General features: G+C 34.8%; 1 protein-coding gene across 4 annotated transcripts in view; it reads left to right on the top strand.

Moving 5' to 3' along the window:
• Slc26a7 (solute carrier family 26 member 7) overlaps positions 1–24,216 on the top strand; it is a 100,313-nt gene extending 76,097 nt beyond the window's left edge. For all 4 annotated transcript variants that reach the window (XM_013360095.4, XM_040293869.2, XM_078016930.1 and 1 more), the window contains 8 exons: positions 1,156–1,262; positions 3,037–3,103; positions 5,807–5,944; positions 9,762–9,810; positions 17,447–17,547; positions 22,236–22,290; positions 22,374–22,477; positions 23,519–24,216. In XM_013360095.4, coding sequence (XP_013215549.1) covers positions 1,156–1,262; positions 3,037–3,103; positions 5,807–5,944; positions 9,762–9,810; positions 17,447–17,547; positions 22,236–22,290; positions 22,374–22,477; positions 23,519–23,554 — 657 coding nt within the window. In that variant the 3' untranslated portion in view covers positions 23,555–24,216. The remainder of the gene's footprint in view (positions 1–1,155; positions 1,263–3,036; positions 3,104–5,806; positions 5,945–9,761; positions 9,811–17,446; positions 17,548–22,235; positions 22,291–22,373; positions 22,478–23,518) is intronic.
• The last annotated feature ends 618 nt before the right edge of the window (positions 24,217–24,834 follow it).

The following is a 24,834-nucleotide window of genomic DNA, read 5'->3' as shown; positions in this document are numbered from 1 at the left end:
ACAGTCTGTTTTTGAGAATCATACAAGCTCAGTGTAGATAAGTAATATAGACAAAGAAAAAACATTTTCAATAAAAATTACCTTTAGAAATGTTTGTTTCAAATGTGTCTGAAAAAAAGAACTATAACTTCCCTCTCCCAAGATCTTATGCTGTTTTCAGATTACAAAGTAGTTTTTACTTTTTTTTGTTTATGTATGAATAGAATTAAATTACATTTTGAAGTAAACATTGGGACAGAGGAAATCAACTGAAAATTGTATATATAATCAGAGTGGTGTAATTGTTTGGGAGAAAAGAAAGTGAAAATTTTGTCATTTTACTAATTGATGGATGCAGGATTTTGTATTTAGAACTATAATCTTCTGGATTTCACAAATTATTCTTCCCTTAAAGATTTTATTTTCAGCACAAAGCTTAGAAAAGCCAACTATACTACAATATCTTGTTGCAATTATAAGTTCAGGCATGGACATAGGTAGAGTAACTTTGAAATACAATCTAAAAGAGAATTAGTTTATTGCAACTTTTTGAAATATTCCCAAGAACTATGTTGTCCCGTTTTTTTTTGTTTGTTTGTTTGTTTAGCTTTTACAACAAGTGGCCCTTATAGATAAAAATTGTAATGATCTTAATATGTTAAAGTAGAATTGGCAGTGTTGCTTGATTCAATCACTTAAACACTAGGCTTTGAAAGTCTTATATGGCAATAAACTATATTGGTAATTTTATAGTAATCCTTGAAAACAGAATATTTTTGAGAAAAACAAAAATCTGCAAACAATTACTTGTGATATTGTTACATTACATGAGGAAGCAATAGGAAATCATGGCATGTATCTAACAACGCACACATTGATCAACTGTTTACAGATCTTCAAAACAGTGATTGCTGGAGATTGAACTAAGGTTTGGCAGTGCCTGGAAATAAAAGAAGGAAACTTTCCCCACCTCTACTGCTACTGAGAGTCTGGTGGAGCCGGGATTTGCTTCTGTGTACCTGAGCTTCTGTTTACCACTTCATAAATGATTATCTACTTTCTGAGAGATTTGGTCATAGGAATATTGTAGATTAAGATTGGTGAGGGATTTAGAAATCACAAGAAAGATGAGAACACCAAAGAACCCACACCTTCTGTTTTCTCTTGCTCTTTTAGGGCATATGGGTCAGTACATATATCTTTACAATATGTTTTGCTGCCAATGTGGGACTACTGTTTGGTGTCGTCTGTACCATAGCTATAGTGATAGGACGCTTCCCAAGGTAAGATCTTATTTAAATACTATTTTTTCTTAATCAGCAACGAAGTATGTGGTGTTGTTACAGAAAGCTGTTGAGACAGATTCTAATAGAACTATTTACTGATCTATGTTATTATTCCCATTTGTTTAATTCTGTATATCATTTACTACTACAGTCTCATGTTTTACCTGTTATAAGTGAATTAGAGATAAAGAGATAAGAACATGTTTTATGTTGATAAATGTTATATGTATAATATATAATGTTAGTGAAGAAAATATCAAAATTTTAAGCTAGAATGTAGTCAGCTTTCTATTGCTGTAACAAATACCTGGGATCAAATGAACTTAAAAGGAGAAAAAGGTTTATTTTGGCTCATGGTTTCAAAGGATTCAGTCCATGGTTGATGGCTTTGGACCTGTGGTAAGGCAGGATATCATGGTGGAGAGACTGTGGTGGAGCAAAACTGCACATTTCATGATGATCAGAAAGGAAAGAGAGAGAGAGAGAGAGAGAGAGAGAGAGAGAGAGAGAGAGAGAGAGAGAGAGAGAGGGGAAATGAATGAAGTCCAATGCCTCTCTGCTTTTTTGGTACTAGATATTGAACTCAGTGGTGCTTAACCAGTGAGACACATCCCCAACTCATATATATAACTCATATAATAATGAACTCATACAGTTCATTATATATATATATATATATATATATATATATATATATATATATAGAGAGAGAGAGAGAGAGAGAGAGAGAGAGAGAGAGAAAGGGAGAGAAAGGCCCTTGCTGAGTGGTTCAGAACCTTGCTAAGTTGCTAATGCTGGCTTTGCACTCATGATCCTCCTGCCTCAGCTCCCCAAGCTGCTAGGATTCCAGGTACGCACTCCCACACCTGGCCCAGTATCCATTTTGAGGACATGCTACCAATGATCTAATTTCACCCCACTCTTAAAAGTTTCTACCACCTCCCATAGTGACACAGGATATTGACCAAGCCTTCGGAGCACATTTCAGATCCAAACTGTAGCTAATATATAAAATATATTAAAATAAATAAATCCCTTAGCCATGTACTCAGAGATTTTTTTTAAATTATGTGAAGGGATATAGTATCCAATGAGACACAAACTATGTAACAGCAGTAATCACTTGGAAAATAAAGTAACTGTAAATTTCTGGATAATTTATTGAGGAACACACTTCCTTTTTAAATATCTACTGAACATCTATAAATTATTTCCCCTATTTTGATCCATTACCTTTTCTGATTTCCCAGTAGCCATCTGAAAATGCTCCTCTTCACTTCTCATCCTTCTTTTGAAATGTGTATTATATTCCTAAAAATGTGTTTAGAGACTCTTGATAGACTCCATCTTTATAGAATCTGTATCTACAGTTCATTATTATCTGACTTGTCTTGCCCCTGATTCCCCCTTTCCTTTATTTCCTCCACAAACAAGATTTTATCAAATACTGCATGCTTTCTCATCTTTTCTCTTTTATAATTCTTTACCAATCCACCTCTTACAGCTTGGAGATATGGGGCTCTGGGAACCCAAATGAGGTAAATTTCGTTTATTAATCTCTAGTTAGATGTCTATGTTGTTACTCTCTATTTTCAAATATCCCAGAGATACATAGATTTACCAATGTCTTGTGAAAAAATGGGTTATAGGATCTAAACCATTTCAGACACTTTTCTAATTGTAAAGATAAATGACATCCCTTTCATTTCTTCATTGTTAATGTAGTGATCAGGAAATGACTTGTTGTATTTTCTATCTGCCTTAACTTTAGAGCAAAGACTTTAAGTATAAAAAACATGAAAGAAATGGAATTTAAAGTGAAGACAGAAACAGATGATGTAAGTTTAGTTTCCTTTTTCCTCTGTGAAATTATCACGTTTGTGGATTCAATAGTTTTGATATATCATATAAGGTGATGCATTTTGAAAATTGAAATGTGATAATTCTACTTCTATTTATTGTGAACTTCCAATGGTACATATGTTGACCACCACTCATGTAGCAGTGGATATGCAATGAATCAATAGAACAAAAGAGAATCTCTTTCGGTTAGCATTCAGACAAAATCATACCATGGTTCATATACCTACAAGGCATAGTCAAATCATGACCCAGATTAGTTCAGACATTTGGAAACCTCTTTTCCATAAAGTAATCAAACAAAACTGTTAGTCTTCTGGATTAAATGGTACAGGAAGAAAGAGAATAGGGAAAGGAATAAATCAAAATTTGTTCATGGTGTTCCTTTTTTAAAAATCCAGTCAATGAGATTGCATAGTTAATAGAGGGTAATTAAGTTCAGTGGTTCTGGAAAGCCTAGAGGATTAGATTTTTTTCACAGTAGACACCTTCTTAAAGAAATAAACTACATAAATTGTCTTGCCCTGCCTATGCTTAGGAGGGTCAATTGATAGTGTTTGAGTTCTAGTATTTTCCTTTAAGAGATGTCAAAACAATTTAAAGTAAGGGAAAAAATGTTGACTTGAATTATTTTTGCCAATTTAAAAAAAATTGCCCTCATTTTGAATCTGTGTTATCTTTTATTTCTTATATTCACTTGTTTCATTCAGTACCTCATGATTTCCTTCAAAATAGACAGAATAGACCTCCCACCAGAAGGACTCATGTTAGAGAATTTCCAAGTAGTAACATCAAGAGTACTCCTGCAACACTCAGAGAAATGGCTTGTGATTTTAATAAGCATGGAAAGACTCGCCTCACAGAGAGCTGAGTTCAGAGCCTTTGAGGGTTTCCAGACTTAACTTTTCCACTGTCTCTTTTTTTTCTTTCCTTGAATTCGTTATGACAATTCAGTGTTTGTACAAAATTCTAGTCTGATTCTCTGGCCCCTGAAGTCTTCAGTGTATCAACCCTACATGTATAATTGCATTGATATCTTTAGCTTTAAGACAGAATTCAACTTTGGAATAACTATTTTTTTTTTCAATTTAAAAGTCACTGGCTAATAAACTGGCTAATCTTTACCTTCTTTAAGGGCTAACCACATGAAGAAGTATATGAGGTTATTTTCAAGAAGATGAAAATGCAGGAAATTTCTTCTGTCCATAAACCTTGATTTATTTGAGTTTCATCAACCCACTGAATAATAACTACACCACATGGAAATTTTGATTTTACTTAAATATTATACCGCACTGGTTTCTTAACATTTTATGTCCAAACTAAGATGGGAAGAAACTAAGTCTGAGCAAAATTTGAATATGAGTTGGTGGATGGAATAGCTAACATAAAATATAATGATCTGTTATTCCTGTTACATTCATGTACTTTCTACACTTTATTCACTCAAAGCACCAATTCCTAATTTGGGAGATCTCTTCAGATTCAGCGAATTCAATTTCATTCACAGTTTCTTTCCTGGGACAATGAATATCTCCATTCAAACACATATTTTTTCATCTTATCTTAAAATAATAGACTGACACAATCTCATGTGAACTGTGGTGACTAGCTATGACAAATCTAGGAAATTCATGTTTTATTTTTGGATTCTAAGAAGTTGACTCTTGATTAAAACTTTGGCAGTTTAAGTTTTCTTGACTTACTTATTGACAATCTCCTCATTAGCTAGAGTTAAATCAATAGTTTTTAGAAACTTTTGAGGTTATCTAGTTTAAACATGGAGCTAATTTTAAAAATGAGGAAATGTAAAGAGGTTAAATGAATTGTCCAAATGAATGTACCTAATCTTTTCTCTTTCATCTCTCTTCCGCCTGCATGCATGACCAATTTCTGCATCTTCTCTTCCATGTGAATACTAAAGCCTGAAGTTAGTTGGTAAGGAGTTATCATATCATAGAATTGACCAAATCCTGTGCATTTTTCTTTCCCAGAGTCACAGAGAGGACAGTTTCCATTGCTCATCACTGAATATAGCCAGTTAAACCTGGGCAGTTGGCCCAAACAGACACCTTTTCGTGTCAAAATGTTTCCTTCTTCAGTTCTGCATCTTTCAATGCCTTGAAATGCTGCCCAAAGCAAATCTATATTCTGGACACAAACTCTCTGTCTCTTCCTTCCAATTAGGACTATCACTTATAAAGTCATATTTCAGCTAAAGAAAGTTCATGACATTATTGAGATAAAGGACTGACAGTTGACCATTTGGAAGATATTTTCATTTTTGAAAAATATGGATGGTTAAGTACATTAATTTTAATGACAGGTTGAATGGAAGAGGTAATTTGGGAAGATAGGTCTTCATGGCATTCTTTGTATATTCTAGTTTTTTTGGGTCCCCAAAGCCCAGTCAGTAGGAATAAGGACCACTTTCTAAAAAGCTGTAGACTTGTCTCATGTTATTAATGTTTCATAATAGAGAGGAAGTACATATTCTCCATAAGAAGTGTGATAGTGCATTAAATCTTCTAAACAAATTTTAATAATTAAAGTGATAGTTAAGGAATTGCTTCTACAACTGAGTGACATTTGGAGTTAAAAGATTTAGATTCATTGGGTATAGTTATTCCATTTTATTTAATTCAGAGTTCTAAACCTACTTCTTTTTTCTTCCTTAAAAGGAAAGCCTGCAGCAGGTGAAAATTATCTCAATAAACAATCCACTTGTTTTTCTGAATGTGAAGAAATTTCATATGGATCTAATAAACATAATGCAAAAGGAAAATGCCAACAATCAGCCACTTGATGATATCAGTAAGGTAGGCAGGAACAGTGACTTTATGATTCAAATGTCATACTACAGGTAACTGTACCTCATGGCACTAAAATATATATCATATAAAAATAATACATTATAAAAGTGTTTGCAACCCTCTCCCCTCAGCAAAACCTAATATCATATGATACTTTTCAGACGGTTCTCATAGTTAGCCTTCAGGTAATCCCTCACTTATCTTTTCATTCATTTACTGAGTGCATGTCTAATAAATATGTGTACCAGATACTATAACCTCAAGAAGAATAAATAAGACAAGTCACTTAGTTCAAAGGAAGTTTTTTGTTTGTTTATTTGTTTTTGTGTTGCTGGAGATTGAACCCAAGGCCCTGTGTATGGGAGGCAAGCACTCTACCAACTGAGCTATATCCTCAAACCTCAAAGGACTTTTTTTTTTTTTTTTTTTTTACTGAGTTCCTAACAAAAATACAATTTGTTAGATCTAACTCTTAAAGAAAGAATACAATAAATGGTTTCAGAGAAGCACAAATTACTACCATTATTATGATAACATTATTATAAAATTCAGTTTTCTTTATTTCCATAAGTAATGTCCATTATCAGAGTTATTGAATCAAATGTGCATTAGTAAGAGTTAATGCAAATGAGCTATTTGTCATTATTTGAGTCCTGCAGTTCCCTGCAACATGAAGAGCCTGGACTTTGGAGCCAAACTCCCTGGGTTTACTACTAACTAGCTGTTGAACTTTAACCAAGTTACTGAACCTTTGTACTTCAATTTCCTCATCTATATCAAGATGATTAAATATGCAAAGCACTTAGAATAGTGCTTGGCCTACTCAAAAACCTTACACTCTTAGCTACTATTATTAGATCAGTTGATTGCACTTTTCATGAAGCTTCTCTTTTTTAAAAAATGTAGTTTTTAGTTGTAGTTGGACACAATACCTTTATTTACTTATTTATTTATTTTTATGTGGTTCTGAGGATTGAACCCTAACCCTTGCACATGCTAGGTGAGTGCTCTACCTCTGAGCCACAACCCCAGTCCTCATGAAGCTTCTCTTGACTACTCCAGACCACAATGATATCTTCTTTCTCTTATGTCCTTGATTATGTGTTGTCTCTCAGTCATCCAGGTACTCCACACCACACCAAATTTCCCTTATTATTAACATCTTGCATTACTGTGGCATATTTGTCATTATTGAAAAACAAATATTGATACAATTGGCTGATATAATTGACATAATAAACAAAAGTCCATGTTTTACTTACATCATCTTAGTTTACCTAAATTCCCTTTTTTAAATTACAGAATTCCATTCCAAGATACCACATTATATTTAGTTGTCATGCTTCCTTAGGCTCATCTTGTCTATTGTTTTTTTAAAGACCTTGAAAGTTTTGAGTAGTATTGGCTAAATAGTTTATATAATGCTCTTCTATTAGAATTTGTCCAGTGTTTTTTTCATAGTAAGACTGGGATTATGAGTTTGGGGGAGGAAATCTATAGCAGCAAAGTGTGATTATTTTACTGCAACCAATCAAAAGTACATAATATCAACATTATTTGTTACTGATGTTGACCTTGAACACCAAATGAGGTAATGTTTGCCTGAATTCTCCTATGTAAAGTCACTGTATTGTCACCCTTTCTGTGCTGTATCTATGGAAGGAAGTCACTGTGTGTAGATCACAGATAAGGATTGTGATTTGGAATCTACCTCCTTAAAGGTGGAGTATCTATGTAAATTATTTGAAATTATGCACAGAATTTCAAGTAGGCAGTTTTAAGAGGAGGGAAAGGAAGTTCACACTTGTTGAATGTGTCTTGGGGCCAATTCCTTTAATTGGGTTAACTATCATCACCAGCCACACCATGTAGATGACATTATTCAAATGCTACATAAAAGGAAGGTTGAGACTATGTTTCAGTCAGCTCTGTGTTGCTGTGACCAAAACACCTGACAAGAAAAACTTAAAAAAGGGAAAGTTAATTGGGGGCTCATGCTTTCAGAGGTTCAGTTCATAGATGGCTGACTCCATTTCTTTGGGCCCAAGGTGAGGCAGCATATCATGGAGGAAGGGCATGGTGGAGGGAAGCTCCTCCCTCAGACAGCAAGGAAGCAGGGGATGTAGGAAGGGTCTGTAATAAAGATGAATGCTTCCTAGGCATGTCCCCAGTGACCTACCTCTTCCAGCCACACTCCACCTACATACAATTACCACCCAGTCAGTCCATTCAATCTCAGATGGATCGATTAGGTAACAACTCTCATAATCCAATTCTTTCACCTGTGACTATTCTTGCATTAACACATAAGCTTTTGTGAGGACACCTCATATCTAAACCATAACAGACTGAGAAATGTGAAATAAGCTGGTAGAAACTGTACTGCTGATATTTTACTCAGCAATGAAAGAGAATAAAATCATGGCATTTGCAGGTAAATGGTTGGCATTGGAGAAGATAATGCTAAGTGAAGTAGCCAATCCCCGCAAACAAATGCCAAATGTTTTCTCTGATATAAGGAGGCTGACTCATAGTGGGGTAGGGAGGGGGAACATGGGAGGAATAGATGAATTCTAGATAGTGCAGTGGGGTGGGAGGGAAAGGGAGAGGGCAGGAGATTAGCAAGGATGGTGGAATGTGATGGACATCATTATCCAGCATACATGTATGAAGACAAGAATTGGGTGTCAACATACTTTATATACAAACAGAGATATGAAAAATTGTAGTATACATGTGTAATAAGAATTGTAATGCAAAAAAAGTACATGTATAAAGACATGAATTGGCATGAGCATACTTTATATACAAAGATATGAAAAATTACGCTCTATATGTGTAATAAGAATTGTAATGCATTCCGCTGTCATGTATTTAAAAAATAAAATCAATTGAAAAGAAGAAACTGTACTGCTGATAACTATCAAAGTAATACTCAAAATATATAAGCTGTATCATTGGGTATCCAGAAGGGAAAATAAAATTTCTCTAATCTACCTTAAAAGTGAAAAATAATTTCACAACAGCAGCAGCATAAAGCAGTGCTTGGAAGCCTCATTTGGAACTGGAAAGACATAGGCTTTGAGTCTAGCCCAGCTCTTAACACCTCTGTGAATTTAATCAAGTGTTATAACTTCCCTTATCTTTGACTCCCTCATGTGGAAAATGAGATTGAGGATGAAATGATCAACATCAGGTCCTCAGTGTGCAGTAAGTACTGAAAAATTACCTGTTGCTATCATCCTCATTAATGAGAATAACAATAATACAGTGTTCAAGGAGTAGATAGCATGTGGTCTCATTAGGGGCATCAGATATTGTCAGAGAAGCTTCACTGAAGGCTAGAGAGCCATTCTCCTTCTCCTCCTTCTCCGGCATCTCCATAAATTAGGAATGTTTCTCAGGCATTTTCATGGATTTAACTTTTGTGTAACACAAAATGTCTGACACGTGGCGCTCTCTCTCTGAGAATGCCCTGTTAATGAGGTTAATTTCTATTGTGTATGTTACACGATAAACTCAAACAAATGTTTAATTTCCAACCCCAAATGGAAACAAACTAAGTTTTACAGCAAACATTTTAAAGAAGACAGTCTGACTTGATAACATCAATAATCCATGAACTAATATACCCTTAGAAGTCTTTTTCATCTTATAATTTCAAAGTTTATTGTATGCAGAATTCTGAAAACAAATCCTGTGAAGAATATTTTCTGGAGACTTTCTTTCACTGTAGATAAGAAATTATGTGTTATTCCCCCCCCCCATGGACAGTGTCATTTTTAAATAACATTATTCTTCTTTGTATTTGTTTTCATTTCAGTGTGAACAAAACACGCTGCTGAATTCTCTATCCAATGGCAACTGCAATGGTGAGTGAGCTTTAGGTAAAAAGGAATCTAAGTGTTTTTATTTTATCTTTTTATCTACTTTGTTTTTTTAAATAAATCTTTTATTCTAATTTGTTATATATGACAGCAGAATGCATTAAATTTCATATTACATATGTAAAGTACAATTTTTCATATTTCTGCTTGTATACAGAGTATGTTCACACCATTTGTTTCTTCACACCATTCATGTACATTCACTATGGATGTGTGAAAGATGAGAGTGTTATTGGTCTCCTGATCCAAAAGAAAATATGGTCAAATTCTTAGTAACCTATAATTTTACAAAAACTGATTCAGAAAGTTAAAGAAATTCCTATAAATTTTTCTGTAACTATTAAAGAAATTAAATCATTACTTCAAAATATTTTCACAAAGAAAATTCCTTACCTCAGTGTCTTTACCAGTGAATTCTACTAATGGGGAAATGTAGTGCAAGATTTTTCATAATAGCACTCTTTAATATCCTATAAAAAACTGGAAACAAGCAAAATATTTATCAATAGTACAATGGATAGAAAAATACAGAATGCTTATATAATTGATTAAATATGTATTAAGTAATTATTGTATTAAAGTGTGATATATATATATATATATATATATACATATAAAATAGAACAGAAAAGAAATATCATAGATGCAGTTTAAGTATTAACTTCTCTGGTCTTTCCTAAATTCTCATGGCAAATTTGCAGTTTCCTGCCTGTGTTCTCAAAGAACTCTTCTAAAATAGTGATGTAGTGCTTACTTAATGATGGCTTTTTCAGTGGTTTACTGTGCTGTTAAAGTGAAAACTTTTCAGGGAGTTCTCACCTCTGCCTCCCAGCACCTATTCCACTTTGCACAGAACAGTAGCTGATGAGAAAGCCACTTTGCTGTATCCTGTTGAATCGCTGGCACCCAGTGGCCCTTTACAGTGGTCAGAAGTAGTTGATGAGAATATTCCTCTGCCATCTTCATCCTCTCCTGTCTTTAGACACTCCAAAAGCATCCTCAGTCCTCTTCTCTCTTGTTCAGTCACACATCCTGCCCTCACTGTTCTACTTTAAATGCCAAGGCTAGGTTTATTGCTCTTGTTCTTGATTGCCCCCTCTCAATTTAAACTAGTAAGTCCCAAGTTTTCAATTCTGTAAATATTTCAACAGAATTGATGTGACCTATTAAAATAAGTTGAAAACCATAATCTAGAGCTTATATATGCTTCATGTATTTTCATCTGTATGTATGTATACATACATATACACATTTAAGTACTCTAATCATTTACCTATTGCTTTTCTCAAAAGAATAGACCTCTAAAAACATAATAATTATCTCAAAGTTGCCACAAGTGCTGTATTTATTGACCAGTGTAAATTTTTATAGGCTGTCAACATCTGGGACAAAGGGAAATACGCATTTAGTCACTAAAACCTGTAACTCTTGGTTTCATTATGTCTACATTTTCACTTTTGTGACTCTGATTCTGTCCTTAATCAAGTTCAGAAAGAATTAGTATAAATTTCATATTATTTTTTTCTGCTATGAAACAAATGATGATTCTAAAGCAGTCTAGCTGGGAGTAATAAGGATCCCAGGAGGGTGGCTACAGAGAAGCTGAGTTTGATTTGGAGCATGGTAAATTGAAGCTCATGGGAGGTCATGTCGGAGACATTCAGTGGGTTTTGGAGAATACAGAAAAGATCCAGAAGTGACCAAAGCTGAGGGAGGCATGAACTGAATACAGCAATGAGCAAAGTAGAAGAGAATCAATCTTCTCAGGAGAAGATTCATAGTTGAACAGATGGTAGAATAATCAAAAGATATGAAACAAGCCACATATATCATAAGATAGAAAATGTGGTAATTCTTTGAAAATAACAATTGCTCATCTATGGAGAAATTTTCTATGACTATGTTTAGTGGTTTGGGTCCCCACAACATTTTAGTCATCTTATGTTGATCTAAGAGGCACCCTGTTGAGGTCTCCATTAGTATTAGGATTTGCCAGTTTAGCCTCCAGGTCCTGTTTATCTACTAAACTCCAGTCCTCCTCCAGGTGTCAGCTCACACATCCCATTCCTTCATTCCTGCCATTGTTCACTCAGCAAATATTTCTCACATTTATTGAACATGCAATAAATCTTGGGTGCAGTAATGGATCCTGCCTTTTCAAGGATGAAAAAAGAAGACATGTTTTTTTTTCCGTGTGGACCCTGAAATCTAAACAAGGTTCTCCTCTCCTCCCACCCTCTTCTATTCCCTATGTTAGTTAGCTTTTTAGCACTGTGACCAAAAGCCTGACAAGAAAAAACCCAAAACTTATTTTGGCTCATGGTTTCAGAGATTCCATCTATGGCTGGCCAATTCCACAGCTTTGGGACCAAGGTGAGACAGAACATCATGGCAGGAGGCCATGGCAGAGGAAAGTTGCTGGGTTTGTGTCAGCTAGGAAGCAGAAAGAGCTTGAGTGCAAGGAGCCAGGGATAATATAATCCCCAAGAGCACACCCCAGTGACCTACTTCCTCCAGTCATGTCCTACCTGCCTATAATTACCACCCATTAATCCACTCAAATGGATTAATAGGCTGATCAAAATCATTTCACCTATAAACAATCTTGAGTCTTCTCACACGTGAGTTTTGGGGAGAAATCTTATAACCCAGTCCATAACACCACCCAAATCAACAGCTCTGGTGTATACATTTCCTTCTGCTATTGTAGCAAATAGTTGAGTTTAGTGGCTTAAAATAACACAATTTATTATTTTACAGTTTGGGGCCACAGAAATCTGAAATGAATATTAAGGACATAAAATCAAGACTTTGGCATGGGTATATTCCTTTTAGAGGCCCTAGAGTACACTCTATTTTATTGTTCTTTTCAACTTCTTGGGGGGCATCTGCCCCACCCTGCATTTTCAAGCCAGCAGTGTGGAATCTTCAAATCTCTCTGACCTCTTCTTTTGTCACAGCATATGCTCTGACTATACCTCTTGCCTCCTATGATTGCATTAGATGCACCTGGGCAATACAGGATAATCTCAAATCCTAACATCCTTAATTTAATCAAACCTGCAAAGCTACTTTTGCCATACAAGGTAACCTATTCACAGATCCTGAAGATTAGTTGTGAAGATGGAGGGGGTGGGGTGGGTTGTTCTGTCAATCACATCAGATCTCCTGTGCTTCTTTAGCACTTTCTTTTTTTCAGCCTTCACAACACTTAGAATTACCAGTTCAACTGACTAGTTTCCCTGTTTGTGAGTCCACTGAAGGTAGAGACCATCATCTCTCTTGTTCACTGTTGAACTCATATTTCCTAAGATGGTACTTAGAGTAAGAACTCCAGAGCATCTATACTACTTGAATGAACACATGAATAAATGAATGAATGAAATTCTCAATAACATGTGCATGTTTCCAAAGGTAGTGTTGTTGTTTGTCTTAAATGTTTCTTGTCCCCTTATTTCTTGAGAAAATTAGAGATTTTTAAGAAATCTGTTTCTCAATAGTTAATTGATATCAACAGAAAATACTTAACTTTTAAAAAATTATGAGTGACTCACAGACTGTCAAGAATCTTTTGAAGTATATGAAAGGCACTTCTAAATTATGCAACTATGAATACTTTTTAATTAAAGGAGTTAATGAATATTCTACAGGAAAGAGCTGGCTTCCACAGTCTGGAGTTAATTGCTCACCCACACCTGATGGTTAATTTCTTTCTGAAATGTTTTTTTTTTTATTTTTTTGTAGATAAAGCCTATCATTTACCACATCCCACATGGGTATAGATTAGTTGTCTCTCTGCACATGCTCCAAGCTTACCTCATTTTGCTTAAGGCAGGATATTAGCTGTGCATTTCACTTTACTCTTTTCTGGGATGATGTGATTTTTATTGCACTAGTTGATTTACTTAGAAGCTTAGAACACAAGGTTATACCCATAAAATCAGCACAATTGCAGAACCCAGAGGATACTGTGTAAAAGGAAGACTTCACTTATTTTTTAAGAAGATTTCAGAAATGTCCACTGTATTTTAATTTTTATTTGAGTGAATTGGTGACTTAATCATTGGGATATCCTTTTGTCTTTTTTATTTAGAAAAGGCATCATGAATTGCTTCTTTTAAAATAGCAAATACTTATCCACAACTATATGGCATGAGTCTTTTGTTTTGCTTTATTTTATTTTGTTTTTGTTTTGGATGGCCTGAAGAATATACACATATTTTGATTAAAAGAATTGCAGGGGTTGGGGTTGTAGCTCAGTGACAGAGCACTTGCTTAGAATGTGTGAGGCACTGGGTTTGATCCTGAGCACCACATAAAAATAAACAAATAAAATAAAGGCATTCTGTCCATCTACAACTACAAGAGGAAAAACGGAAAAAAATGCAGAGAAGAAACTCAGATATAAAAATAAAAGACAAAGAAAGTAATGGCATGAACACACTCTGAGACAATGGAAGAGAAAATTTTATATCATTACTGATAAAGCCCAAACATTTACATGGTTCATAATCCATCACCACTTAAATTATGAAATAATTATAAGAAAAGAGAGAATGACAAGTACAATTTAGAAGTGAAATAAAAGTAGTAAGATAGAAAGAAAAAAAACTTGTTTTAAAAAATATTTTCAATATCTTTTCATCAACAATAGCAAAACAAAAGACCCATGCCATATAGTTGTGGATAAGTATTTGCTATTTTAGATACAGTTATCAATCTCTCTAGATAAATACACAGATTTTTTTTCACTGTAGTCTTTTTAATGTTCAGAGTGACAAATTTTTGGTCACCTAGTAGTGGTTTTCCAAAATGCTGAGTTGATAAAATACTTAGGTCTTGTTTGACCTTAGTGGAAAAAGTAAACTAAATAATCTTGTCTGTCCTGCTGTGGAATCTGATGATAGAACTCATGCCACAGGGGTATAAGCAATAATATTTGTAATTTCTTTTAATAAAATTTATTGAGTTAAAAAAATCAAATGTGACTTATATTGTTTCAATTACGGTTTATTTTTACTAACCCTCTCTTGTAAACATTACGATTATGCTTTCTAGTAAACAAAGAATAACACATTAGAAAAATTTGTTATTCACTAATTTTTATTTTTAGGTCTAATTATTAATACTATTTTCCTACAGGAATTTTTGGATAAAGATTTTAGATTATACCTTATTTTGAAATATGTACTATTTGATGTCATTTGGTCAGAACATATTGTAAAAAGTGGAAGATAGAAGAACTAATTTTGATATCAAATTGTGTCATTATTGTTAATTTAAGATCTTTTGCCACATATTTCAGTGGTCTAAGCCATTTATTTAATCAAGGCTATATATTTTTTTAACTGATGATTTTTTTTTATTAATGTTTAACAAGCATGCCCACCTCCAAGCATTGGTGTGCTGGAACATCTTTAACAAGCAATTTTTGGAGTGGGGGACATGGGGTGGTGCTGCACAGAAGCACTTGTCTGTAACATTTTCCAACATTCCTATGATGATAATATCTACATCATTACTAATGTCAAGCCACCAACATGTTCTCACTGAACATGGAGTAAGGAAGATGTGTACGTGATTAGCATGAGCAAAGAAGCCATATAAATTTCATTTTTAAAATAAGCATCTTCAAAAAAGATCTACATCAAAAACTACAGATACTTACCTGATGTTTAACTGAGAGGTTTTTATATCCTCAAAATTTAATGAAATGTTTCTAAATTGCATAAAAATGTACTTATAACCTGACCAACACTCCACTGTTGAGTATTCTTTTCTTAGAGCAAGTATTTTGCTTTTTTTTTGTGACATCTCAGTGTTTTTTTTCCTGTCTGATAATGAGCAGGGCACATTATACCCAAGAGTATCAACAGGTCCCTGCAATAATAGAGGTAAGTCCTGTGTTTATTGAGACAAATGGTGAAGGCTAACAATGCCACCACATAGAGCGGTCAGTGGATAAGCTAGGTTGTAGTGACTTTCAATTTTGTTTGAAGTTCTAATTTATCATTTTAGACCAATAGAAGCATAGCCTGAACCTGTAGTAACTGCTTAGCCCCTTCTTGCAGGAAAAACAGGGCAACAGAAGGCACAACTGCAGTGCCTGGCCCAGAGTCGCCCCTCAGTACATGCTGGTTGAATGGGATGGGAGCAGGAGGAGTCTGAGATCTGAAGCTGTCATTAGTGTTTAATTAAAGCTGTCCATATGCCTGGGATGCTTACATCTCTGCATCATTTCCTTGAAGGCTGCTTTTCACATGAAGCCTTCCCCAATCACTCCAGTGAGACTTCTCCTTTTGTAAATTCTCATTCTTTTTCGTTTTATCATTTTTAATCATATGTCACTTCTGAACCAGTCCTATTCTTGTCACTCAAGGATATCATAAGTTCCTTGAAGAAAGTTAGGATCATCTCACTCATATTTGTTAGTACCCACTGTATTTTAAAAATGTTCTCAACATACTATACACTTTGTAGTTACTGATCAATTAATAAATACAAATATACATCCAAAGGTGAAATTTCAAAACAGATCATGTACCTGAATACCACCTTTCAAATATGTTGAAGTTTACTTTGTATCATTTCTCCTTCTTCTAACAGATACTGCCATATAAAAATTTTCATGTCTCTTTTATAGTTTCTGTTCATCTGTTTTTCACTCTAGCAGTAGTTTGTTTAAAACATTCTTTCCCTCATATTTTTCTACAAATCAAGAAACAATCATACTCACATTTTCTGCAGTAATAGAGGAGAAACCTTGAGAATTTTTACTAGCAAAATTATTCTAATTAAGAATTAATTTTTTCCAGAGAATTTCATGATAATTATGAATTGGAATTTATCTCATAAATGTTGACTGTTAATTCTGGGGATACATTAAGCCTACATGGTCTTCTCTGAGAGCTATGTTATGTTTAGAGGAATCCCAAATGGGACTTGTCACCATTTAGAAACATCATCTCACATGAGGAAGCTGTGGCCTTGAGAATGTCAACCAAAAATAAGCCATAAATTCCCAAGTAGCATCTTTTCTTTCTTTCCTATCAAATACATTCAGAGGCAGTTTTAGGCAGTTTTACTATGAAAATAAAGCTTAATTTTCAGGGTCTGTCATACAGGTCCCTTTAAAATTTGTGGGACAGGCCGCAGAAATGGATCTTTGACTTAAAGTGTGAATCCCAGATTGTGTAAACCTCAAGCATCACAAAACAGGGCTGTTCCTCTGGGCACACCCATCAAGGAAACATGTAATATCATGGAAAGCATATCCTTAGAGGCCTCTGTTCTACCCTTGTTTAGTTCTAACTTGTTAGATATCTTTTCAAAATCATTTAAACTTGCCTACCCCATTTGTCTATCTGTGAAATGATACTGGTAATTAAACTACCCTGCCTTCCTCTCTGAGTTATGTGATAATTACCTTAAATACCATCCTAACAATAAAATATCCAAGTTCAGAAATAATTAGTAATTAACTGAAAATGTAAAAATGAAGAGGCATTTGGAATTATTATTTTTAAACACAAGGTCACTATTGTCTTGACACCATTCAATGAAGTCAGCAGCAAAAACGTCTGTGAATATTCCCTAACTGAAGTCTCTGTTCTTCCTACAGAGGAAACTGCACAGTCAAGCTCTCACGACAAGTCGGCCTTAATCCTGGATTGCAGTGGCTTGACCTTTTTTGACTATTCTGGCGTCGCCATGCTGGTTGAGGTATTCACAGTCTGTGTCTGGATTGATTCCTTCCCTTCTCTTTAGTAACAGGCCTATTTTAAAATTACTGGTGTATATTAATTACACAGAATGGTAGGTTTCACCATCGCATATACATGCATATAACATAATTTGAGTAACAGGATTCTTCATCAGCCATTCTCTCAGCTCCGAAGTCTGATATTCCTTCCCTTGAAGGGACATAAGACATTGTACTTCATACCACTGTAGATTTGCTTTCGGGGGATCCCATCAAGCTTTTAAGTATGTACATGTGTGAGGATCAGAGATGGAGTATTTACTGGGTAGGTATAAAACACAGCCTTGAGATGTGGTGGGCATAGCATCTATAGCAGTTGGCATGCAAGGTTTCCAAAAGAGTAAAAGTCCCCTACAGAACGCCGACTGCATGATCAAATGGCCTTGTTCTCTCACATGGTGGCCCAATACTATTCCTGGCCTCTCAAAAAGTGCCCCACTCAGGGACTTTTCTCTATTCTCTTTGGCAATGATGCCTCCTCTATGCCATGATCTCCATGGCTTCTCCATGACTGACATGTGCAAAACACAAGTCCATTGTTGAAAACCCCCATAACTCACAAACCTCATTTCCACAGATGGAAGAACACTTAATTTTGAGAATTCAAGGAAATTTAAGATACTTCTGGCATTTGTTTTCTCTTTCTATTTTTTAAAAATAAACACTAAATCAATAAGGAATTTGCCCCCTTCCTTATTTCCTTCAATCCTCCCCCTCAATATTATAAATTGAAGATTGGGGTGGGACAACAGATTGAGGGTGGAAAAACCTCTATTCTCAGTCCTCTACCAGTGTTTGTGCACCAGTGTGGCTGGTCTTCAGGTGCTGGTTCCCTAGCAATCTTTATCTCCTTCATATCCTTTCTATCCAATCTTCTTATCTTCATATCTCCTGAGCAGCTTAGTATTAACTCAAAGCCTTAATCAAAATACTGTGAAAATTTCTAGAAAATTTTCTCTGCAAGTCCTCTTCCTTTCTATATTCTCTCTACCATCTCCCCTCCCCGAACTCCTGTTCTGTCTTCTCAATCCATATAAGCAGCTCATTTTGCTTGGATCTCCCCAATCCACACCAAAGTGGATTTGGGAATCTGCTTTGTGGCAAGAAGCTGAGCTCTGGAGGACTTGTCTCATTGGTCCTGCTGCTTTTAGGAGACTTGGTCCTAAACCACTGGAGGCCTATTGTCTAAATACAGTTGTTTGTATGTTGTTGTCCAATTGTCTCTTTGTTTGTGGAAGATGGGTTGGTCTCTCATTAGTTACTCATTATGGCTAAAAGTAGAAATCGGACATTAACTTTTTTTTGGGGGGGTACCGGGGGTTGAACTCAGGAGCACTCAGCCACTGAGCCACATACCCAGCCCAATTTTGTGTTTTATTTTAGAGACAGGGTCTCACTGAGTTGGTTAGCACCTCACTTTTGCTTAGGCTGGCATTGAACTCATGATCTTCCTGCCTCAGCCTCCAGAGCCACTGAGATTTCAATCAATGCCCGGCCAGACATTGATTTTTAAAGTGTTTGGATTTATAGCTTTGACATTGTTTTACATTGTGAATTTTGATGGTTTTCTTGTGAGAATGCAAACCTGAGTCTCCATTCATTGGTATTTTAAATAGATTTTGAAATGTTGAACTTTTCAAAGTCAAGCAAGTACAGAGGTAAGCCGGCCTGTCACTTTTCTAGGCAGGAGCATGTGGAGGGAAAGCACTGGCTCTGTCATACACACTGAGGTATCAATAGTCATGTCCCCTACCTGGATCTCAGTTGATTCCTTTGTAGAAATGAGGCAGTGATTTTGATTCTGGATTGGGAGATATATCAAGAAAATAAATAATACAAAACAATTGAAATTTAAATACTTCAGGTTTTAAATCTATTGGCTACTTTTGGCAAATTACCCTTTTATACTTTTTTCCTTCTTTTTATTAACATAAAAGCTTTGTACAGTATACTAAATATTTTGTATTTTCTTGCAACTAAACCTGGATTGCAAACACATAGCCATTCTCCACTGGAAGGTTTTTTATGTTCGGCATTTTTTATTTACTCGTGTTTCCAAAGTCTTCAACTTTTATGCTTCAAGGTAATTTGGATACTCCTTCGAAATGCATTTGTTTGAATCCTGATTCTGGTCCATAATATTCATTTAAACAACCCTGGGTAATTCTAGGTGTCCAGGGATCATGTTTTGAGAAACAGGAGACTAGAATTGTTCTTTTACTCGGAAAGGCTGGTATACATATTTTTTGATCAATTGCATTTTAAATTTGTTTCTGAAATTATTAGCTGCCCTCTCTAGACATTTAAAAACAAGACAGGATTATAAAAGAAGAGGAAGTGGTTACCTCTTCCCATTGAGTTTAGGTTGACAATTCAGAGGAATCCAAACAATCTAAGCACTGGGCATGTTGAAAAAGAACTTGTTTTTTTGTTTTTCTTTCTCATTTATGGTTTTAAAATTTTATACCGCCGAATGGTGAAATAAACCAACAGATGCAATCTATTTATCTAATTGTATTTATTTATTTTTTGTGGTACTGGATATTGGATCCAGGTTATCATTCATGCTAGGCAAGCACTTGACCCATGAGTTTCATCCCCAGCCCAATTTATTTTTAAATTGGCAGAGAATAACATTTGCCCTTGGCTAGGTGTATATATATCTGTCTATACAAAGCTGGTGGTTTTATATTAGTATTCCCTTTTTAAAAAATTTCTTATTACTATTTGATTTATTTCCTCATTATTTAAATAACATTATTATATACAATAGACAACTTAACATGGGTAGGATCAAATGTTTGTTTGCAATTCTAGGAACCAGTAGTAGAGGTATCCATTTCATCAAGTTATGAGACTTAGAATGGATATATTACATATAAAGCACTTAGGAAGCTGGATGCGTTGGCCATGCCTGTCATCCTAGCAACTCAGGAGGCTTATGCAGGAGGACCTCAAGTTAGATGCCAGCCTGGACAACTTAGCAAAACCCTGTCTTTAAATAAAAAGTAAAAAGGACTGGGGATATAATTCAGTGGTAGAGTGTCCCTGGGTTCAATGTCCAATGCCAAAACAAACAAAAAAATCCACCTAATAAAATGTCTGCCAGTTGATAAGTACTCAATAATGTTAGCTTTCCATTTTCTAATTCTAACAAGTCATTTCATAAAGTACAACTAATATCATTGCAACTAATATTATTTCTTAGTTCCAGCTACCCTGGAAGAGAAGCCAGAGAAAAGAGCCACAGGACTTCTTTAGCCAGAGATGTTAACACTCCCTTGGTTAACACTTCTTGGTCACTTTAGCATAAGGAACATTTCCCTGGAAGTTGTAGGTTGAAGGAAGTGGGATGACTTCTATTTATTCTTTTACTTGGGACATGAGAGAGGTCAGTGAACTGGAGATTATGTTTATCAGCATCAGCAAACCACCCATAGCAATGTGTTTGTGCTCCACTGAGCTGAAGAAAAAGTCAAACACTAAGAGGTCACCTTGAATTAATTATTTTAACACAAGCAGGAGCCAATTATTCAATGTTAAAGTCTAAGTCCATATTTTCTTTTCTTTTATGTTTTGTTTGATCATTTTTCCCCAAGTGATATAAATATTATTTCACAATTAGTCTTTCATAGAGAAAATTATTTGCTGCTGAAAGAATCTGAGGGACCCTTGGGATGTATTACATATACCCTTAGACTGTATTGCAAATGTAGATTTCTACACTTTTCATGAAAGATATATAACAATTATATAACCAAATTTATCCTCCTGAAACTAAAATGTCTAGATTTACTGTCATTGACTCTCATGGTTGATTTTGTTCTGGATGAATTTAAGATCAGAGATTTTCACAAATTGTACCTTCTTGAGATTTTTTTTTTGGAACTTAAGGGGCAAGACAATAAAGTATGCCAAGGAAATTAGTAAGGATTTCTCATCTTGATAGACCTTTAAACATGGAAATCCAGTTGGGTCCAAGGTCCATGTCTGTAATCTGGGAGTGGGAAGCCTGAACCAGAAGAATTGAAAGTTCCAGGCCAGCCTCAGCAAATAAGTCAGGTCCTAAAAAGATTAGTGTGTTGTCTCAAAATAAAAACAAAAAGAACTGGGGTATAGCTCAATAATAAAGCGCCCCTGGGTTCAAATTCAATGCCCCCCCCCAAAAAAAAGAAAGTTGGAAAACCAAAATTGTGTGAATCATAGTAATATTCTCAATTTTTCATCCCTGGGTAGAATTTATCCAGTCCATAGATATGCTAAATTATTGTAAAATATTAAAATATGCAGCAGGTCAGCAGGTTAATTTCACAAATGGTTTCTTGACTTATAATACGAGTGGTTGAGAACAGTTTTATATCATTCTTACAGGAAAGGAAAGATGATGTTTTGATTTTTATTCAATCAAGTTGAAAACATAAGCAGCCAGACTTAATTGTAGTCAAGGTAGATGCCTCACTCATACTAACCTTAGTTTTTTAGATGCTTGCCAGTTTGTGACCGACTATGTAGCCATGTCTCCCTCTGGTGGTTGACTTCATACTTTTTTTTTTTTTTTTTTTTTAAAACAAGACACTCAATTCCTGTTTTATTCCTTCTTGCTAGCTATTCTGAATTAATTGTGGGTGTATTGTTTTAATTCTTCCAGGTGTACATGGACTGTAAGGACCAGAGTGTGGATGTATTATTAGCCAATTGCACAGGTAAGAGGGTGTCCTTGGCTAACACTGAACATGATCCTTCTATTGCTTCATGTATCTTGGTGTTTTCCTTTGCTTTCTCTTAGCTTCCTTGATAAAAGCAATGAAGTACTATGGAAACCTAGACTCGGAGAAACCAATTTTTTTTGAATCAGTATCTGCTGCAATAAGTAACATTTATTCAAACAAGGTAAGTTGATAACACGAGCTTGCAAGAGTTGTAAAAAATATAGAATATAGAATTAAGGCTTTGCATTTTTTTTTTGTGTATTAGCTTTTTAACTCACTAACATCTAAAATCTATTAAAATCCCTCTAATCTCCACTTCAGAGTATCTGTAACAAAAAATAATATTTCCATTCATCTTTTGGGGACAGTTATGAATAATTATTTAATAATTTGCATCTTACTACAATGTTACTATTTAGAGGATTTGGCCTTACCTGTCAATTGCAAACTGCTTGCTTTAATGCTTCTTCTGGGATCTATTGTCCTGGAAGTTTGAATCTACCTCTGACAAATATAAAAACTCTAAATATAGCTTGCCAGTTTTTCTGCTCTGATGCTTTCCTCCAAGCTTATTAGATTGCCATCTTTGGGAATATTATTTGAAGATTCTAGTGCTCCCATGATCTGAAGTATGAAAGTTACCTTCCAAATATCGGACTTTATGACTTAGTTTTAAAACTGTTTCCAGCACTGTGACTTCCTGCACTTTTTCCGTGACTTTTGAATCATTTTGCCTTCCTTCATCCCTAGAACAGTATTTGGTGCCTAATAGAATCATCTTTATTATATTTAATCAGAAGAGTATGTATTTGCAAAATAATAATATTTATTATGATGATTATTATCACCATCATCCCCATTATATACCCTTCATATTTTGAGTACTTACCATCTTCCAGGTATATTCTAAAGGTTACAATCTATATTAATTAACTAAACTTGTCTCAACTTTAGAGGTAGCTACTATTATTTAACATTTTTCAAAATGGGGAAACTGAGGGCCATGGACATTATGCCATTTGTAAGTGGAAGAGCTGGTTTCAGAGTTAGCAGTCTGACCGTGGGTCTGGAGCTGTAAACTTCATACTCTCCTGCCTCATAGACTGTCCATTTTCTTAGTGTGTCTGGATAGCTGGCTTCTCTTTCTACTGTTCTTTTCCAATGGTACTGATTTAAGAGTTGAATAAGCAGTGTATGTTTATTTCTTCCTCTTCTATTTCAGAACTTCAACAAACTCAGTGACCACAGTGAGGTCTGAGCCTCATTTGTTGCAGTATGGATCTTGACTCTAGGAACTTCTCTGAAAAAGCCATGTACTGGCATTTTGCACATTTTTTAAAAATTTTATTGTATCGATCCTGCATGTGACCTCCACTCCAATAAGTTGATGTGAATTTGTAACTGCATAACGTTGGTCAAGATTTGCCAAAAGTTTTTTTTTTTCCTAATCTTTGTTAGTAAGGAAATTCACTTAGTTATTTTATTAAAAAATCACAATGCATTTAGCTTTAGTGTATGAAGAGTAAACATGATTTTCTTTCATTTTATTACAGCATTTTGTTTTGTTTTACTTCTATTTTGCTGTAAGCTTATCTTTAAAACTGAGAAATTTGGAATCCTTAGAATTCATTTGTAAAAGTTCAGATCATCTGTAACTAATACACAAAACAACTTGGCAAATATGCCATTTTCCTGTACCTTGTATCCCCCAAAGCCATTTAAACACCAATAGGAATAAATCTTACTCTGTACATTAGGATATGAAATTCACAGAAATAAAGGAATCAGAAACAGGTGACCAAAAAATGACAAATTGAAGTCATTGATCTCTATATCCTTCAATGCACTCACTCCTGAAGTATTCAAGAATGTTTTCATATTTGGAAGAAAACTGGTATCCAAATAAAATCAAGTTCTTTACATTGGTCTGTTTTTGCTTTGAGTATTGGAAATGCTTAGAATCTTCACAGAGTGCTCCAAATGCCACAATCCCACCCTACAAGAAGCTCTGTTTTCTGTTTTAGTTTTATTTGAGCTAGGGAATGTGGAAGTATATTATATCTTTTCTTCACAAATATGATGTTTAGGTGAGAAAATGCCACCAGTAGAATTGCCATGTGCTCCTTCACTGTAAGATTAACTGTTGTAGTTCTGACTTAGTTCAGAGAGACATTCAATAAAATATATTTATCTATCCATATCTAGATAGATAGGTGGATGAATGGGGTCTACATAGTATGTTTTTTTTCCCTTTTGTTAGATAAGAGCTTGATTATATATAGACTCACCAAACCAACCAGAAAACTGGCAAATACTAATGGCCAGGCTGAACAGGATAAATTAATGTTTTCATGCTTGTATATATATTTTTAATTGCGTGAAAGCACATAATTTCATATTTTTCTCTAACAAACTGATCTAGGTAGGAAGAAATCTCATTTTCAAAATAGGCATAGATATATAATTATGCTTTAGTCTTAATGGTGTTTTAACTATTCTAGAAACTACCAGTATAAGAAAAAGCCAGGTATTTCACAA

Source organism: Ictidomys tridecemlineatus, chromosome 7, assembly GCF_052094955.1.
Source record: "Ictidomys tridecemlineatus isolate mIctTri1 chromosome 7, mIctTri1.hap1, whole genome shotgun sequence".
NCBI classification, from domain to species: domain Eukaryota; kingdom Metazoa; phylum Chordata; class Mammalia; order Rodentia; family Sciuridae; genus Ictidomys; species Ictidomys tridecemlineatus.
This window is presented reverse-complemented; position numbering and strand designations above follow the sequence as displayed.